The sequence below is a fragment of the Cavia porcellus genome, unplaced genomic scaffold (genome assembly GCF_034190915.1).
Source record: "Cavia porcellus strain 051 isolate PalLab524CR breed Dunkin Hartley unplaced genomic scaffold, mCavPor4.1 scaffold_12, whole genome shotgun sequence".
NCBI classification, from domain to species: domain Eukaryota; kingdom Metazoa; phylum Chordata; class Mammalia; order Rodentia; family Caviidae; genus Cavia; species Cavia porcellus.
The window spans coordinates 83,780,717-83,800,415 of record NW_026947495.1 but is presented as its reverse complement, the minus strand read 5'-3'; the positions used below and the strand labels follow the sequence as shown (position 1 = coordinate 83,800,415).

Sequence of the window (19,699 nt, the reverse complement as noted above, 5' to 3'; positions counted from 1 at the left end):
TTCTTTGTTCGAAGACAAGATCTCATCACATTGCTCGGGCTGGTTTTGGCTTGAGGTCATCCTTCTTCCTCAGCCTCCCAAATGGAGGGCTGGGGTTACATGTGTCTGCCATCATACCTGGCACTGGCTCAGTGTGGAGCAGTTTCAGTGCATAGCTGGCTCCAAAGTATGGTGATAGGACACAGGAGCCTGGCAGAGGAGAGAGCTCATGGCGGGCAGCAGAGAGATGAAGAGATGAGAGAGCGGACTTCAGGCTACACTCCAGGGTCACCTCCTCCCACCAGGCTTCACCTCCCACCTCCCACTCAGCTATAAACCGTCAGTTGGTGAATCTCCCAGTGAGCATCATGGTCCAAAGCCCCATCTATGAGTGCATGAGGCTTTGAGGAGACACCTAGACACAAGCCATGATGACCCCCCCAAAGGCTCTCGCAGGTCCATTTATGCAAATGTATTTAGTCTGTCTCCAAGAGTTGCTAGTCCTAACAGTTTCTACATTGCTGAAAGATCCAAGTGCCAAGTTTCCTCTGAGATTTAAACAAATTCTTAGCTGTGAGACATCCTCTTCCTCTACTCTATAAAGGTTTATCAATTTTATTGGTGTTTTCAAAAAAACTTTTGGTTTCATTATTTTTCCCCTTTTATTTTTTGTTTTTTGAGACAGACTCACTATTTGGTCAAAGTGCTTCAAATTCACTTTGTAGCCCAGGCTGGCCTTGAACTCCTAGTTATCCTCCTGCCTCAGTCAGCTTCCTGAGTGCTGGGATTACAGGTGCACACCTGGCTCCATTTTTTTTTTTTTTTTTTGTCTTTTTCATTTTTATCGGTACCGGGGATCGAACTCATGACCGCCTGCTTGCAAGGCAGGTGCTTATGCCGCTGAGCTAAACCCCAGCCCCCTGGCTCCATTTTTTATTTCATTGATTTTTACTATGATCTTTGTTGTTTCATTTTAGACAAGAATGCTACATACCTGTTGTTACCTTAACTTTGATGATTCTTCATGAACCATTATTTCTCAAGTCTTGAAATTTTGATGTTAGTTTTACCCAATTTTTATAGTTGTTTTGGAGAGAGTCAGTGTCCTGAGACTCACGACTTACCTGTCCTTTCCTTTTCCTTTTTTTTGGTAATGGGGATCAAGCTCATGACTTTGTGTTTGCCAAACAGGCAGTTACACCACTGAGTAAACCCCTGTCCCTCCTTTTCCTTTTCTGGGACAGGGTCTCGCTATGTAGCCCCAGCTGGTTGATCGAGCTGTACAGGACAGTACTGTAGTTTTATGTTCTGTTATGTATTACAGTACTGCATGGAAATACAAGCACAGTTGTTGAGTTAGTGTCCTTTTACCGGTTCTTGTTCTGAATACCACGTCGTAATGTACTTGCTTGTACACAAATCCATTTAGAGACCAGTTTGTTTAATGACCTGTTCTGGGACAGAATCGAGTCCTTAGAGGAGGAGTGTCTGTTCCCTCTGTTAAGTAAACACACCCTCTTTACTTTAACCTTCTGAGTAGGTTTTGGGTCCCGGCACTGCCTTGCCTCTGGGGGTGGGTGGACAGCCTCTCCCCTCGCTGCGCTGCCGTGGCCAAAGCAATGGGGCCAAACTGGCCAGGGCCTGAGTCCCCGGAGCTCAGCTAGGACGGCGTTGCCATGCAAGGGCAGCGTCTGCAGCGGTTCCCCGTGTTGCACTGTTACGCACTTTCCCACTTCACCAGTGGGGCCATGCTGCCCTCCAGGAGGGTGGACACTGAGGGGACCGACACTGCGCTTCTGCAGCAGTGTCTGGGCGGTGGGCACAGTCTGACGGGAAAAGGCAGAGCATTTCTTCTGATGCATTTTAGGACTCCCTCTTGAAATGCAGCATTAGAACTATCTTGAAGGCTTCCCTAGGCCTCTCTAGGACAAGACAACTTTTCTCCAGAAACGGCCCCCTTCCTAGACTAGTCCAGGCAGACAGCTGTGCTATGTGAGCCACGCAGGGCGGCTCTGGACGTTGTACTGAATGGACTCACTGCTGTGGGAGCTGCGGTCTCACTGTGGAGCCCAGGCTGTCCTTGAGCTTTCAGGGATCTTCCTGTCTCAACTCCCAGAGTGCTGGGATTGCAGGGAGGTGCCAGTACACTGCATGGTAATTTACTTTATTAGTATTTTCCCCTCCTCTTGAGACAGTTTTCACTATGCTGTTCAGGCTGGTCTTGAACTCCCTATGTAGCCCAGGCTGGCCTCAAACTCAAGGTGATCCTCCCGCCTCAGCCTCCTGAGTGCTGGGATCACAGGTGTGTGCTACCATGCCTGGCTTGGTAATTTACTTTAAAATCTTGAGAATTCTAAATTATGTATTTAACCCTAAATTCACTTTTATCTGTACCCTAAGAATATTCAGTTTGCATCCTAGGTGTAGGTCATCTGCATTGGAAGAATCCAGATAGTGAATCTGTATGTCAAATGACATGTTTGTCCTAGTTATTCATTTACAGTTACTGACCAGGCAAGGTGGCATATGCCTGCTTTGAACCCCAGTGCTCTGGGAAGCAAAGGCAGGAGGATTGCAAGTAGCCCAGCCTGGGCAACTGAGTGACTTAGTGAGATCCTCTGGAAAGTAAAAACATCCAAGAAGGGCTTGGTGTGTAGCTCAGTGTGAAGGTGCTGAGTTTCATTCCTGAGTGGGGGAGAGACCGAGATGCTATGTTATATACATGGGGTTGCTCAGAGTTAAAGCCTGTAGGGCTTCTCCCTGCCACTTGGTTGGGCGTGGGAGGTCAGTGGCTGTGTCTGTTGTTGAACGTAATGTTCTCACTCTTATGCCAATGAGGGTGATTGAGTTCCTGCCTGGGGATGTACACAGCTCTTCCCATTGACGGCAGGCCTGCAGGGTGCAGTTGGTTCTGTTGCTGCCAGTGAGGAGCCGCCGTTCCCAAAACCCGAGCCAGACCTAGAGATGGGTAGTGAGGTCAAGGGGGATGCCTTGAGCGTAGGCTCTCGGAAGAACCCTCCTGTACCCTTCTGATGGCTCCCGCATCCCTAAGCATCCCAGAATATGAGGAGATAAATATGAAGTCACTGGCTTGCTGTCATTGTCACAGTAGCCAGCGTGGGATGTGGAGCTGAGCTCTCAGGGGCTGAGGAAGGGCTGAGGGGCCATGCCTCGGGGTGTGAGGCCCGCGCACTTTGGGGTCTGCTGAAGCGGGGGGTGGCGTGGCCATGCCACCTCTACCATCACAGGATGTGACCCTCCGTTTTGCACTGTAGTGTGCTCTCAGGAGGGGCCCCGTGCGCTCCTCCATCCCTTCCCCAGCAGCCTGGCCAGGGTGGGGGGATGTCCTAAAGAAAGGTCTCTGGTGCTCCTTCTGGAGAGGGTGGCCACCTGTGGGTGACCACTGGCCATAGGGGATAGCATGTGGGTGACAGTAAAGTGCTTTGTGGGGAGTGTGCCTTGCTCCAGCAGTGGTGGTAGAAGGGTCCTGAGGGGTCCAGCCCTGGCCCTGGCAGATGTGGGGGTGGCAGTACACACCGTATGGCATTGTGCAGACGACAGAGGCTTGGCCTCAAGGTCTGAGGGGGCGTGGCAGCCTGGGAAACACTTTCTGCCTCCTGCGTTCCTGTCTTGTGTCTCCCTTCTCCATGTGGGAAGGGCTGGAAGGTGTTTGCGCTGTGTCTACCCCAGGGTGTGGGCGACCCCAGCATTGCTGTTCACTGCTCCAGGCTGGGCTGGGCCGTTTTCTTCCATAGCAGGGAGACACAGAGTGTCAGGGACTTTAGGCTTTGTGGGGACAGGAGCCAGGCGGCTACCCAGGGCTGGCAGGAGGGAGTGAGACTGCCAGACAGGGCAGCACAGACCACTTTCCCAAGACTCTGACACTTGTCATTGTGTCCCTGCACTTGATGGGTCAGCGAGTCCCGTGTGGTCGTAACAAGTGTGCGTGGATGCTGAGCTCCCTGTTCCTGGGGAGTAGCAGCTCCGAAGGGTGGCTGCCCTCCGTGCTGTGAGCGTGGGTGGTGCCGACTGCAAACACCGTGAGCTGGGGTTTACTGCTTGGAAGGCCGCCAAGTCCAGGCTACAGCACCACCAGAGCGGTGTCCAGCGAGGCTCCTTAATTGATGACCATGGTGCCTCCCATGCTGGTGGGGCCTGCTGGCTCCCGGGTCACCTGTAGGGCTCCAGCCCACTCCCAGGATGGAGCTTCCTCCCAAGGTCTCCCACCCTGATGTACCTGGTTAGGTTTCAGTGCATGAGTCTGGGGGCTGGGCATGCTCAGGACTAGCTAGGGTCATTTTGGAATTTTTTTTAGTATCTTTGAAATGGGTCCATTTTTTAAAAATCTAGTAAATTTCATCTTTTAACAATGTTATTGTTATTGAGGCCACAGAACTGGTTTCTAACAGAAATGGCTTCAAGTGCATCTTTGAAGTACTTTATTAACGTCCATGTGGAGGACTTATATCTGGATGTCTCTGTTTCTAGTGGGTGGTGTCCTTACTGATAGCAGAGAAGAGAAGGAGTAGCCACCCTTATGCATGATGCACCAGACAGATCTCACTACGTAGTTCAGGCTGGCCTTGAATGCACTGTGTGGCCCAGGCTGGATTCTAACTCAAAGTGACCCTCCTGCCTCAGCCTCCCGAGTGCTGGGATTACGGATGTGTACCACTACGCCTGCCTAACCAAATATTTTAAAAATACAAACTATGTTTGCTATCATTTAAATTAACAACATAAATCTCTCATGTTTTATTAGATTACACAATCCAGGATGTATTTGTAAAAGAGCTTTTAAAATCACATTGCTTTCTGCTTATTTCACCCAGCCACCTCCACAGAGTCCCGCTCTGCTGCCTGTGTAGCTGTCCTGTTGTGACCTCCTGTTCCAGGCTCCTTTCTCCTCTGTCCCACTGCCTACCTTGGGCTCCTGGCCTAGTGGACCCTCCCAAGTCGGCAGGTGGGCCAATGGCCAGCAGTCCCTGTCCCTCCACGAGGAGACTGCAGCCTCAGGACGGGAGGTGCACACCTCCTCCTGCCTCAGCCTCTGCCAGCTGTGACCCTGAGCCGTGGGTTCTGCCGGTTTCCTCCTGACCCTGCCGGAGCAGGCCAGACTTTCGGCCGACTCCTCTGAGTCCCTAAAGCTCAATCCTCGGATCCCGCACACTGTCTTCTTTTCACGTTTGTGTTTTTATTTCTTCAGTGCCTGGGGTTGAGCGCAGGGCTTCGCACATGTGGGGCTGGTGAGCTCCAGCCGCGGTTCCGCCTGTACCTCTGCCCCCATGAGTGCAGTAGAGTGTGACCTGGTTCAATCGCTCGGGTGACCCAGTTCAGTATTCAGAGACGGAGCCCTTGCCACTTCTGAAACACTGACACCGGGTCGGACGTTTTTCATCAAACGAAGGGTTCTGTGACGATGCACTGTGTTCCCTTCCACATCCCAAGGGAAGGTGGGCCACAGCAAGGCTCCCGCTGCATGCAGAAGAACTGCTCCTGCACCATCCTCCCACGACTACCCATGAGCTCGGTGACCACCGACGAGCTGGACCCTCAAAGGGGCCGCAGTTGCCACTCTGATCTCTGGATCCAGCACCTCAGCAGGGACCCTCACGCGCTTCTCCACGGCACGACGTCACCAGGGACTGCGGCCTGTGAGCCCGTAGGTGAGAGGAAGTGTTTGTGTCTCCAGCAGCTTTCCCGTGATCTTTTCAGAAGAAAATCATTACACTTGCAGTCCTTTCTGGCCTCTGGGCCGAACAGTCTAAGTAATCTGTAAACAGTGATTCGTCTTGGTAATGTAATTAGGCTTGAATCAGGTTTCTAAATTTTGCACCTCGTCCCCTGCCCCACAATAGTATAAGAATATCAGCTTGGGGTTATGATTAGGAAGCCATCTTTTCACCTGTAAAAGAAAACAGAAAATAGCTAAAAAAAATCAAGTGCACTGGGCTGGGGATTTAGCTCAGTGGCATAAGTGCCTGCCTTGCAAGCACAAAGCCCTGAGTTTGACCCCCAGTACCAAAACAAACAAACAAAAAAACCCAAGCGCACCACCCCTCAGTTTGTACACCTGGGGAGGAGAGAGAGTTAGCTGGAAGCTGGGCTGCGAGTCCTGAGTGAGTGCAGCTGGGTAGTTACTTATTTGCTCTTGTTTTCTGTTTTCACTTATACAATAGGAAGCTGAAGGAGGTCAGAGGTTTTTAAAGATTTTTTTAGCAGATTAAAATGTTATGGGGACTTTGTGCACATATGACTATAGTTCGGTATAAATTTATTTTTGTAAGGCCAACATTTAACACTTGCTTATAAATCAAATATATGAGTGATTATGCTGCTTTGAGGCATGGAAATTTGAAACTGCAGGGAAGAGATGAGAGTGGAATGAAATCCACATCGGAAATTTGCTGTGATGACACAGTGTGAAGGAAACTGACACAAGGAAATGATTGTAAATGATGAGAGTTTTAGGTTTGTTTTTTATCTTTAAAATTCATCTTGCAGGGAGCTCGGGATTTAGCTGAGTGGCATAAGCACCTGCCAAGCAAGGACAAGGTTGTGACTTTGATCCTTGGTACCAAAAAAAAAAAAAAAAAAAAAAATCATTTTGCAATGTAAGGATGGTCTTTACTTTTAATGTTTGCACAAAAACTTCACTTCTCAGCTCATTTGTAGGGGCATCTAATTTATTGAATTTTTTCCCTGCTTCTGCCTCTTGAGTGCTGGTGTTACACGTGTGCACCACCGGGCCAGCTAACTTTTAAAGTTGGTGTTTAGGGGTTATGTGCCCATCTGTAACTCCTCCTATTGAGTTCCACGTCCTGCATAAGGCTATGTATTTTACACACTTTGTTTCACATGGCAGAGAACATGTCGCATCACACTGACTTTAGTACTGGGAGAGAGAGAGAGAGAGACTGAGAGAAAGGAAAGAGGCTGGGTCGTCTGCCCTACACTCCTTACACTGTGTCTTTAAATTTCTGTTTTACAAAGCTGTGCAGATGTGTGCCACCATGCCTGGCTCGGCCTTCATATTTTATTTTGTCCTAAAAAGAAGAACTGTAGGACTGGTGACAACGCCCTGAGCTTTGACTGCCATCAGCAAGGCCACACACACCTCCTGTTGGGGACTGACGATACAGGCTGGGTGACTGCAGAGGTGGGGACCTCTCAGCAGCTGCCTGTGTGCTGTGGGACAGGTGGGCTGCTGGCGCTGCGTTTCTCTGCATTGTCCTGCAGCTCACAGAGCTCACCTTTCAGGAGACTGCAGGATTACGCTACCGAGATGGACCAGGGTTTGCACGTCCCGGGGTCTTCTCTGGGGACCTGGAAAGAAAGCACATGGGGCAGTCACCTATGTAGGGTGGCAGAGCGGATCGGATGTTCAGGATCTGAACAGTTCTGCAGGGAAGAGGCGGGGTCTGGCTGGTGCCTGGGGACTGGACCCTGCAGTGCCTTTGGAAAGACAGAGGTTGGCGTGCTGTGCTGCACTGCTTGGAGGCTGCCGAGGACCCGGCTCTCCGTCTGCAGAGGCCTGGCTTGATTGTTTTGTTTGCTTCCGGTCTGGGAATCCTGGGCACCGTACATCGGGGGAAATTACAAACCCATGTGCACTGCTGGGGGTTGGTGGTGTCATTCGTGCACCCGCCTCAGCCCGAGGCATGATGCCCACTGCCTGTCCGTACTGGGGTGCTGGACACATTAAACCTGCGGTCAGAGCATCCAGCGCCCAGTGATGCTGTGGACACTGCTGACAGACGCAGCCTCCTGGCAGAAGCCACACAGACACCTGCCCAGGGCAAAGGTTTCAGTTTGTTTTCATTTGTGCTTTCCCCGAGGTCAGCTGGGCAGCATTTTCCTACATTAATGGTTCTGAGCCCTAAATACTTAAAAAATATTTTTAAAAAACAAAATTAATGCTGTAAGAAGTCTTGATTTGAAAGTGTTGTCTGTCTTTTTGTATGTCTTTAAGGGAAGTTTACATATTTCCTGTGGAATTTTAAATGACTGTGCAAAACACATTTCCTGAGGAACACGTTTTCCTTCCATCGTGAGAGGAGAAATATCCAGGAGCAGGCTTCTGGTGCCCCTGGGAGCCGGACCCTGTGGCCACCGCAGCTCTGGTTTCTCACTGGAAATGAGGCTCGTGGTCCCCACCTCAGGATGCAGCAGGCTGCTCCCGGCATGGGGAACATATTTTGAAGTGTAAATGCTCGTTCCAATGGATTTTTATTTTTTTAGTAACAAAAACGCCCCACATTTCTTCCAATCCCCACTTTTGTTGAAGGCAGTTTGCCTAGGACTCTCAGGCCTCTGGTTAGGAAAGTCTCTGCTTGTCCCGGCCTTGCCTGGCAGTCAGTTTGATTTAAGGTGGGGACTCCTTCCTGGCTGCACAGAGGTGGGGTTGGAGGGAGGGGTTGCAGCGAGTGATGCCTGGTGCCACAGGACTTTCCTATGCGTTGTTTTGTGGAATTCCAAGGAAGAGTGCTGAGTGGTTGCCTCCTCTCTGTGCAGTCAGAGGTCTGGGAGGGCAGTGATTGACCTCTCAGCTGGGAGAGGTTACCATGAGGGTGTTTCTCGTGTCCCAGGGGCTGTTCCCTGCAGACCTCGATCAGAGCAGGTCATGCCTGGCAGCAGGGTTCTGAGGCCAAGTGTAAGGGCGCAGGTATTTCGGTGTCTAAAGAAACTTTTTAAACAGAGCGTAGCGTGTGTGCCAGTGTTCATCATATTTCTTTTCTTTCCTTTTTGCAGTGCTGGAATCAAATCCAGGGCCTGCGTACCCCAAGCACTGGGCTGCCTCCAGCCCTGATCACGTACTGCAGTTTCAGAACTACAGTATGGCTGGATCAGATGTGTTTAAGTGTCAGTTCTGCACGGGCTCCAGTGCTCGGGAGGCGTGCGGCCTGGGGAGCTGTGGAGGAGGGTGGCAGGGAGGGTGGCCGGTAGCTGCAGGGAAATGGGCAGGGCGGCAGGTGCCGGTGCTGAACTGAGCTTGCGGGGTGCGTCCAGGCTCTGGGCTTGCGGGTCCCACACTCTGCCCAGCGCTGTCACCAGCTGTCCCCAGCCCTTTCTGCTCTGCTGGGATAGGGTCTTGCTTCCTGGCTTTCATCTCAGACCGGGTCTTAATCGCTGGGGCTATCCTTGATCTTCAGCCTGCAGCCTCTGCCTCCGGGGGACCGGGATCATTGCACCCCTGTCCACACAACTGTCAGCCCTTAAAGGTGAAAGATCATCCTGCCTCAGTTTACTGAGTGGCCAACTGAGAGACGCACAGGGAGATGCTACTGTGAGAGTTAAAACTGTGCACAGGGGCAGTGTGTGCAGTGTAGCTTTGGACATTCCAGCTCTGGCGAGCGGGACACACTTATCCAAGGTCCGGAAGACAGGAAGGGGCACTCTGTGTCGGGAGGGACAGCCACTCCTTACCATCTCTGTGAAGCGATCCTCACAGGCCATGCGGATCTGTTCAGGCGTGGCCGGGCTCCTCACCGTGAAGTCCTCGGCCAGGCCTCTGTCCCTGCGTGCTGCAGCCACCGCGTCCTGGATGGCGAAGAACACGGAGGACCCCAGGAACATCCCGGACTCCCCGAGGCCCTGTCAGGAAGCACAGTGGTTTTAGAAGAGCTGACTTGATGGCGGAAGCTGTGAGAGGCCGGCCAAGGCCTTTTCACCTGTGTGTCCTCAGCGCCTGCAGAGACTTGCATGTGTGTTTATTGACTGACTATCATAAAGCCTGCTGTTAAATTGCTAGTGTGACCTGATGTCTCAGTTATTAAATCCTGGCTGGGCTGCATCTCAAGTCCACTGTACTGGAAAGGAGTGTGATGGGGGGAGGGTAAGGGCACATACTCCAGGTACTGAAGCCCTCTCAGTGGGGGAACTGCACCACCACCAGGGCCTTATCTGACCCTGGCCTGGGGAGCAGGGATCAAATGTGAGGGGGTCATCTGTGAGGAGCAAGTCAAGGGTGGATGTGGGCAGTGCAGGCGCCTGAGGGCATGGAGGAGAGGGAAACACAGGGCACAGTGTCCGGTCTCCCTGCTAAAGTGGTGGCTATTTTCCGTTCTGGCCAGCCACTGCCTTCTGGGAACCAAGTCAGAGTTGCAGGTCACCAGTTACTCAGGAGACTTTAGGTATTTGTATTCCACTGTAAATTTCAACAAAGAACACATCTTGCAGCCAGATGTGGGTGGTGGGGCTGCTTTTCTGCCCTGAGCTGAGACTTGGTACAGCCCAGCAGGCTGAGCCAGGAGGATGCCAGCAGGGTCAGGCTGCCTCGGGAGCGTTTCTCCTGCGGCTGGGATGAGCTCAGGCCTGGTGCATACAAAGCTGCAGTTCCTGCCCACAATTTGCCCCTCTTCTGTGGGGCAGGGGTGGTGCCTGGGCCCTGAGCCCCAGGTGACTGGTGACCCCACACAGGCCCTTTTCCTCTCTGAGCAAGCAGTCTCCCAGAAGACTTTTGAGAAAGCTGCATCTCATTAAGTTTTGACTTCACGTAATCCACACACAGCAATGCAAACAACTATGGCATTTACTGGAATTTGCAGTTTTAGTCCTTGAGCCCTGAGCGGGTGCCTGGTCTCTCCGATGGTCTCTTGCTGGGAAAGGCTGGGCTCTACCAGGAGTAATAAAGTCCCCCAGCCTTAGGTGTGACCAGACACTGCACCCTGGCTTAAGCCCTGCTCTTCTGAGCAACCCTCAAATGTGAGGGGTTCATCCAGGGGCGGCAAGGGCAAACCTTTTAGAGCTTTCAGTGATAACAAACAGCTTGCCGTGACATGTACACCAAAGGTTCAGCACCACCAGTGGGGAATGCATCTGGACCTCCGGCCCCACTGCTGCCTCCACCGGATGAGCAGCCAGGAACGCACCTCCCATCCGCCTAGCATGAGGTCTGCTGTTTTGTTTTTTGTACCAGGAATCAAACTCATGATCTTGCTGTCGAGGCAGGCTCTGCACTCCTGAACTAAATCCCTGGTCCTTGTCTTTGGTTTTGGGGCCAGGATCTCGCCCTGCAGTCCAGGCTGGCCTTGCGCTCACTGTGAGCCTCTTGCCCTACTTGTTGGGTGCTGAGGTCCCAGGAGTGCACCTCCACACCTGACAGAGCTCTGAGGCCCTGCAGTGTAGACGTGGCTCCCAGGAGAAGCCACAGCACGCTGGAGACTGTGTGTTTTGGGGACAGGGTCTGATCTCCGCGGGTGCACCTGTCCTCTGAAGCTGGTTTCCCAGGTCTGTCCAGCGGTGTCTCCCCGGGGTCTCCCCAGGTCGTGAGCCCGCTGTGCGGAGTGGGTAGGTGCTCACCTTGGAGGAGTAGATGGTGAGCCCGGTCTGTGCCTGTGCCGAGGGCAGCAGGGTCACGTTGAGCTTCTCCGGGACATCGGCCGCGGTGGGGATCTTGTACTCCTCAGGCCCCCCGGACAGCAGGGCGCCCTCTGGGGAGTAGTGCAGCTCCTCGGTGGTGTAGAGGCCCGCGCCCTGGAGGAACGCGCCTTCCACCTGGGGGCGATGTTGAGCTGTGACTCCGGCCTGGCCCCGCCCCCTCCTCGGCCTCCCTGCAGCCTGGTGCCCACCTGCCCGATGTCGAGGGCCGGGTTCAGGCTGCAGCCCGCGTCCATGACGATGTCCGTCCTGAGTTTCTGTCAAAACACACATCGGCCCCATGAGCACCGGGCGCCCAGCCTCACACCACTTTCTGGTTTGCATCCCCTGGAGCTGCCAGGTCTGGCCCTGCCCCGACCATTTTGCAGCCATCGGGAGCCCAGGATGGCACCAGCACGGCCTGATTCCTCGAACCCCAGAGCCACGACAGTGGGGAGCAGCGGCCAGGTGTCCGCTGGGCCCTGGCTCACCTGGTTCTATATTACCCACCCACAGGGGTGTGGGGCCCCCGGGGGCTTGGTTGAGCCGGGTGTTCAAGGTCTTGGATGGCACTGAGCTATACCTGGCGTGGCCTTGCATTGGGCGCCTCGGGTGTCCCCAGGCCCGCCTTCCACCCCTTCCCAGAGCTTGGCCTTCTAGCAGGGTGCCTTGGTCCCAGACGACTCTCAGCCTGCCTTTCTGGCCTGGAGTGGCTTCGTCCACCCTCGGCCCTGCAGAGGAGGCTGGCCACAGACCAGGGCTCCCCAGAGCTGGTCTGCTCTGCTCCACTCCACTTTGCTCTGTGTTGGCTGCTGGGCAGAGCTGCTAGGTGATTTCTCCTTGTTCTCCTGAATTAACTGGCATTTTGCCTCTTTAAGATGTCATGTCAGGGGGTTGAGATTCTGCAGTGACCAGACCTTTAACTGTGCGTGTAAACTCAGAAGCCCTGGGAGACCAAAGCCCAGCTTCTCTGGCACCATGAGCGCGGTGAGACTGCATGTGGTGTTACTCTCTCTGTACACCCTCACGAGACCCTCGGGGGGACTGACAGGTAAAGTATCCCTGCTCCAAGTACTGGGGCGCATTTGTCCTGGAAGATTATCTGCTGTTGACCTGAGATTTGGGTTTCTCAGGGTGGTACGTGATTTCATTTGTTAACTCTGGCAGCAGGGCTGTCGGGGCGGAGGTCTTAGACAAGCTGACCCTGAGGTTTCTTGTCTATGGAGCCCCGCCAGGCGCTGGGCCCTGGTGCCCCGAGAAAACCACCAGGAAACCGTTTAAGTAACTGCAGGGGCTGCACTCCGGGGCCTGCTGACAGAGCTGTTGTTCTGCACGGCAGCAGAAATGTGGCGTCAGAGTCCCAGGCGAGTCAGGAGAGCAGGCCGGGCGGTGGGTGGCTCCAGGTGGTGGCGGACACACGTGGGGCTCCACCGTGCCATGAGCTGCTCAACAACTTACATCTTGGTTTGGCTTTCTGGAGGCTTCCTGGCAGGGCGGCCCTGGTGCACTCATGGTCACTTCTGTCTGGGCACAAGCTCTCAGCCCAGGTGAGGGGAGACTCTGTCCTCGGGAGCGAATGCAGAGTTCTGTGGCCACCTGTATCCTGCAGCTCTGCCTAGGGTCAGCAGTGCCCACCACACACCTGGCTTTGCAGGCCCCGAGGTCCATTGCCGCAGGCTGTGAACCTCGCAGGATGACCTGCTCAACTGCGACCTTCCGAGGAGGGAACTCGGCTTTCTGTGACGTGTAAAATGTTCCTCTGGCTAAAACTCCGAGAAGCGGTGAAGTGGAATTAAAGTGTTTGCATGTGAATGGAATTCAGCTGTGTCCTCCGTGGCCTCACAGCGTGGCTCTAAGTGGCTGTCGCCTGGCAGGCTCTCTGCCAAGCAGCCTCACCCTCGCCGGCCTGGACTCCCCTGGACTCACCCTGTGCGCGCCGGTCAGGCAATCTATCTCCACCTCCGAGCAGGCGGCCCCAAAGACGTAGTAAGGGAAGGGCTCTCCCTCCCCCTTCTCCCAGTCCATGAAGGCCTTGTAGCCTCTGAGGAGGAAGAAAAAGCCCTTCGTGTGGGGCAGAGCACAGTTCAAGTCCGCCTACAATTACTATTTTTGTTGTTATGGCTTTATTATTTGAGGCAGGATCCTGTCATGTGGTCCTGGGCGGCCACCCCGGGGCTCAGAGCTCCTGCCTGCCTCAGCCTCTCACCAGCTCGCCCATGCCCAGCCTGCTGACCTTAAGCCATCTCACTCTGCTGCCTGGCAGGGCCGGCCCCCAGGTTTTCACTGGTGCCCACCGAGAGAGGCTTCCTGCTGCAGATCTGGTGTTGAAGAGGGGGCTGGGGCTCAGCTTCCCACCCTGATGCCCTGAAGCCAGCTCACTGGGGGGTCCAGCCCTGGGGAAACTCAGCTGTTTGGATCAAGGGACCCCAGGGGCTAGGGGAAGGGAAGAAGGGTCCCCAGGGGCTGGGGGACGGGCTGGGAGACCTGCTCCCTCCAGGGCTCCCTGCTCTGGAGACGGTGTGGGAAAGAGTGCTCCTCCAGGGCCCTCATCCTGTCTCTGCCCCGTGTTGCCTGCTTTGGCGGCCCCATGTGCTGCATGCACGAGCAGTTCGGGGTGTGCGTCATTGCCGCCTAAGTGCGCTGGCCACCTCTGGAACCGTAGGCTGCTCTTCCTTGTGCTTCTTCCCGTTCATAGGCGTCTGCCAGACCCCACCCCCACCCTGCCTTAGGGGCACGAACACCAGCACGACTGTCAAGTGCTGCTCCTCCTGCCCAGGAGGGAGCTCCAAAGGCAAAGGGCTAGTGGTCAGGGAAGAGAGCTGCAAGTTACAGTTCTTTCTTTCTGTCTGTCTGTCTGTCTGAGACAGGGTCTTGCTATATAGTGTACGCTGGCCTTGAACTCACAGGATCCTCCTGCCTCAGCCTCCTGAGGCTGGAATTACAGGCATGTACCTCCACGCCTGGCACATTATTTCTTTTTTTTTTTTTTTTTTCATTTTTTATCGGTACCAGGGATCGAACTCATGACCACCTTCTTGCAAGGCAGGCGCTTATGCGACTAAGCTAAATCCCCAGCCCCCGGCACATTATTTCTAATGATAACACTTTTTCCTATTTGTGATAAAGACTAGTAACTGATAATTAGATAATCAGTGTTTCTTATCCCAATGTCACTATTCTTATTGCTAAGTATTTCTTTAGACAACTCAGAGGCCTGTGTGACATCACACAAATTTGGGTCTAGAAGAGACATCAGCAATCACATAGGAGAATCCTGTGTACAGATGAGGAACTCAGACCCACAGCAACTGAGCTGCTTGTGTTTCTTCAGCTGAGTTAAGATTTCTTTTTTGGCACTAAGGACCCAAGCCAGGGATGCAGTGCTACCTCCCAGCTCTCCTGCCCACTTTACAGTTTTTTACAGAGTCCCCCTAAGTAGTCAAGGCAGGACTTGAACTTGTAATCCTCCTGCCTCAGCCTCCCAAAGTGCTAGGATTGCAGGTATGAGCCACCACACTGGGCTTTACTTTTTACCTGAAGTATCCGGTGGCTGAGAGACTGATTCTTTGTTCAAATGCTGCTTCCACCTGTAGAAAGAGCACAGTGAAGTGAAGGGACCAGCACTTGACAGGTGACACGGCGCACATCCCACACCTCGGCCTCGACATCTGAGTGTCCGTCACTGCTGTGCTCTGCTGCAGGACAGTGTCCGTCTTAACAGTGCTGCCCTCGGCAGCAGACCAGCTGTCTCCTGCTGACGAAACTACAGGTCTGGATTGAAGAGGCCACAACAGAACCCTGCTGCACCCCGGGGAGGACAAGCTCGACAGCTCCTCATTTGTTTGTTTAATCCTTTTGAAGCAGGGTCCCGCTGTGCAGTCCAGGCTGGCCTTGAACTCAGAGCCCTCCTCCTGCCTCAGCCTCCTGAGTGCTGGGATTACATGTGAGGGCCACCAGCCCGGCTGGAGCTTTATTTCTAAGTGTTACTAACTACTGTGTGTGTATGTGCGTGTGTGCTGGTGTGAGGAGCTGTTCTCCTGAAACGTGGGGCGCTGTGGAGTTGGATTTAAGGAGATCTTTTCCTCCAGGCGCAGTGGTAGCCACCAGGCCTTCGCAGTCCACCCCCACCAGCACCGCTGTTGCGTGAGGGTTAGAAAAAGTCAGTTTCCTTTTCTACTTAAGCACAGAGCGTGGAGCCTCTGGGTGTCTGCACACAGTGCCCTGTGTGGTCTCTCCTTGCTTACCTGACTGCATCCTGGCGCAGCCGTCTCCACTCCGTGCGGGAGTCTCTCAGCGGGAGACGTGTCCATCTCCCCTGAAGCCCTGGGGGTGCTGCCTCTCTGAACAGTGCCTGTGCCCTGCACTGCATGGGTCATTCCCTTATTTGCAGTGACAAACGGTGGGGACACTCACCCAGGCCTCCCAGGTGCCTTCCGGATTTTTCTTCATGATGGGCTCAAGGCGTTTCAGAAGGGTCTGACAGGCATTCTGGAAGAATTAAAGAGAATCTGATTTAGAGAAGACATAGTAGAGAACATTGCCGGTCACTGATTAGGCCCGTGCGTCTCCTCACTGCGGAGAGAGAGGACGGCTGCCCAGCCCCTCCGGGGACAGGGTCATAGCTCAGGGCCCTCCTGGAGGGGTCCACCCCTGCTGGCCACGGCCTGAGGTGTCCACGGAGTTTCTCTTAGCTTCCTTTCCTCTCCTTCTACCTCTTGGACTAAGCCTTCTTTTGTATTCCAGCCACTAAAATAACTGAGTAGCAGCTAACGTTCATTCAGATTTGTGTTTTGTGACCATGTCAGTTTCTCTCTGTCCAATGTCTGTTTGTCCATCCACCATCAAACTACAATGTTGAGGGCCAGGACTTTGGGCGTGAAATGAGAAAGTAAATTCTCTCTGTAATAACCTAGAGCCACAAGGTCAGATCCCAGATCCAGGTCTGAAAGAGAAATCAATAAGACCCGGAAGGTGGATTAACCCAAGTTGGTTGAGGAGCGGATCCATCCACACTGGCCGACCCTTCTTGGGCTTGATCTGATCCGCACTGGGGGGATTGTGTGACTCCGAGATCTCAAGTATTTGTTCTGTGCTGTTGGACCTGGGGCCACCCCACAGGCCCCTGGTGTCCCGGGTAGGTCCTGAGAACTGGGTCCCTCACAAGGTCACCAACCAGAGAGGTGGTCAGCGTTCTGAACATGGGACCTGGATGCTGTGAGCCCATTCTGAGTGAAACCGTGGCAATTTGGGGGGAGTTCTGAGACAGGGCCTCACTCTGCATTCAGCCCATCCTTGAAGTCACAGTGAATCCCAGGCCGGCCTGGGACTCACAGTGATCCTTCTGCCTCAGCCTCTGAGTGCTGGGAGAACAGGATCTGTCACCACGGCTGGTTTAAAACCAGCAATAATGTGAACAAAGGACAGCACACCTGTAATTCCAGTACTGGGAAGGCTGAGGCAGGAGGGTCACTGAGTCTGAGGCCAGGCTGGGATACAAAGTGAGCTCAAGGACAGTCTCAAGGGCCCGGTGGATCTACCTGTGCTGGGGTCCCGTGCCCTTCTCGTCCTCAGGGTCAGGCCCAGAGGCCATGTGCATGCAGTGTGTGTAGGTGGATGTGGGGACCCAGCAACTTCTTCCCCCCAACGGCCCTTTTCACTCCTGGGGTGCTGGCCTCAGGGAACCCTGGGGACGGAGGACACTGCCAGTCTGGTGCTCCCTACCAACTCTGCCTGGCAGTTGAGTTTTGCCCTCAGGGTGGCCCCCTGAGAATGCCCCACCCTGCAGCTGTGTCCAGCTGGAAACCATAAGGTGTGGGATATGCAAGGAATAGGGCAGGGGGCAGTGGTCACCTGCACAGCCCTGCCATTGACATCGGCTCCGACGGACGCTGCTGTGGTCACTGTGTTTGGCACAGTCGCTGTGCTGGTCTCCTGGATGTGCAGGCGGCACAGGGGCACCCGCAGTTCCCGGCTGGCCACCTGCAGAGGGGAGGGGTCAGGCACAGCCTTGGGAGGCCCGGCCGCGGCTGCCTGTGAGAACCACAGCTTTGCAGCCACATCCACATTGCTCTTGAGGAGGCCCCGGGAGAGGTTGGGATGTCAGGTCCTTGGGACTGCAGACAACAGGTGCCAGGCCACGGAAGGCTTCAGGTACATGCAGGGTGGGTGACAAGGACAGAGACAGAGACACAGAGAGCTGACTGATAGACCGACCGACCCGACCCACGGACGCAGTTTGGCCTCTGGGTCCCTGAACCTGGCTGCGTTTCACATGGAAGAGCTTAGAGTTTGAACAGAGTCCACATGCGCCCTAAGAGATGAGTCTCAGCACTCTGGGAGGCTGAGGCGGGAGGATCCCAGGGTGGAGTCCCAGTACCTGCAGCATCTTGGTGTGGATACCCTGTCCCAGCTCGTTCCCGCCATGGGTGACCAGCACAGACCCGTCTGTGTAGATATGCACCAGTGCTGCTGCCTGGGGATGACCAGGGCGCTGTTCAGGGAAACGTGCTCTGAGGAGAATGAGGCCGGCGAGGTGGCCACCCTGTCCTTCCTGCTCTCTGGGACACTGACGCAGGAGCATCCCAAGTTTAAGCCCAGCCTGGGCAATTTAGCAATTTAGTGAGACCCTGTTTCCAAAACAGGCAGGCAGACAGACAGACAGGCTCAGGTTACAGCTCAGCACCAGGGCCCTGGGGTCTATCCCAGAGGAGACACCAGTCTTGTGGAGCCAGGGTAGAGGCAGTGGGGTGAGATTGACTCCACCTGCTTTGAGCCCCACAGGAGTCTACTTTGGGAACCCCAGGGCCCCGCCCAATGTGACTGTTTATTCAGCGGGGTGAGCAGAGGCTCTGGGCCTGGATTCCTGATTAGGGTCCTCCCTCCAGGGCAGCTGGGGTCTGGCGATGGGGACCATGCCTGGCCCCTTGGAAAGCCCATGTGACATGGAGCTGGGCTTGCTCGAGGTGGTTGGAGGGTAGGAGAGAGAGGGGCCGGGTTAGGGCAGTGCAAGGACAAAGGTGTGGATGGAGTGATGTGTGGTTTCTGGCACCAGCAGGCTGAGCCACGCTCAGGGCGGGTGTGTGTGTGTGTGTGTGTGTGTGTGTGTGCTGTCCTGAGTGCTCCTAAGGGCTCAGGGGCCTGATGGCTCTGGGCGGTAGGCTCGCACTGGCACAAGCATCTGTCTGTCACCTGTGTGTCTATCCGTCTGTTGCCTGTGTGTCTGTGTCTGTCTGTCCTCTGTTGCTCATGTCTGTCGGTTGTGTGTCTGGCTGTCTGTTGCCTGTGTGTCTGTGTCTGTCATCTGTCTGTTACTCGTGTGTGTGTGTGTGTGTGTGTGTGTGTGTGTGTCTTTCTGTCTGTCTGTCTGCCAGGCAGAGGGGAGCAGCCCTCAGTACACAAAGCCTCCCGCCGGCTGGATTTCCGGCTGCCAGCCCCGAGGTGGCATTGGCTGTGTGCGCAGCTCCCTGAGCACAAACTAGCTTCTGGGAGCCTCCATGTCCCTGTTCTTGGGTGGCTTGGGGACCTGTCTGAATGCCACCCTCCTCTGTTAGCAAATGTTCCTGGGAGAATTTCCATCCCCACTGCTGCCTCCCAGTCCTGAGAGGGCTGGGAGCCCAGTGGCTGCGCGATGGAGACACAATGGAAGGCAAAGCGGGGGATGCCCCTTTCCTTACAAGGAGGCCTGGGGGACCCCTGCCCTGGGGCAGGGGCGTTGCCCTTGGGCCTCTTAATTGCCGTCCTGCTCCTGGCCCTGCAGCTGGTAGCTGGGGGCTCTGCTTACCTCTCGGAATGGCTGACCGCTTGGCCTGCAGCCATGGCCAGAGAAACGCACCTGATGGTAGCTGGTGGCTGCAAAGCCAACCGAGAACTTCATGGGGACCACAGCGATGCCCCGCTTCCTCCAGGGGCTCTGCCGGTTGAAGGCATCTGCCAGTGCCCGCCGGCCCGGCACGTCAGCCTGCTCCAGGCACTCGGCCCAGCACCGGTGCAGGGGCTCGGGGCTGAACGCCTGCTTGTAGATGGTCTTGTCCACCGTCCTGTACATGTTCTTCTCCCTGACCTGGGCGGGGTCACACGATGTGGTGACTACAGTGGATGTAAAGACTGGGAAAGGGGAGCACGTGCTTGTGATCCCAGCTCCTCAGGAGGCTGAGGCAGGAGGATAGCAAATCATGGCCAGCCTGTGCAATGTAGCAAGACCCTGTCTCAAAATGAAAGCTAAGAAGGGCTGGGGTTGTAGCTCGGGGTGAAGCGCTTGCCTCGAATGCATGAGGCTTTGGGTTTATCCCCAGAACCGGAAGAGGGGAGACAGGAGACCAATGCGCAAGGAAAGGCTCCCGCGATCAGTCTCGTGCCTAGGGAG

The 19,699-nt window shown here is 54.6% G+C and overlaps 1 protein-coding gene and 1 long non-coding RNA gene across 3 annotated transcripts in view; one reads left to right on the top strand and one right to left on the bottom strand.

Moving 5' to 3' along the window:
* Window positions 1–4,707: 4,707 nt before the first annotated feature.
* Aox2 (Aldehyde oxidase 2) overlaps window positions 4,708–19,699 on the bottom strand; it is a 37,430-nt gene continuing 22,438 nt past the window's right edge. Inside the window, 11 exon segments of one of the 2 annotated variants that reach the window (NM_001278764.1) lie at window positions 4,708–5,884; window positions 7,233–7,305; window positions 9,469–9,573; window positions 11,281–11,475; window positions 11,550–11,615; window positions 13,264–13,378; window positions 14,872–14,924; window positions 15,751–15,825; window positions 17,188–17,316; window positions 17,714–17,809; window positions 19,169–19,396. In NM_001278764.1, the coding sequence (NP_001265693.1) occupies window positions 7,252–7,305; window positions 9,469–9,573; window positions 11,281–11,475; window positions 11,550–11,615; window positions 13,264–13,378; window positions 14,872–14,924; window positions 15,751–15,825; window positions 17,188–17,316; window positions 17,714–17,809; window positions 19,169–19,396 (1,116 nt within the window). In that variant the 3' untranslated portion in view covers window positions 4,708–5,884; window positions 7,233–7,251. 2 annotated transcript variants of the gene reach the window in all.
* Window positions 5,513–9,729, top strand: LOC134478364 (uncharacterized). Its single transcript, XR_010050979.1, has 2 exons — window positions 5,513–5,645; window positions 6,973–9,729. It is a non-coding gene; the product is annotated as an uncharacterized LOC134478364 (long non-coding RNA).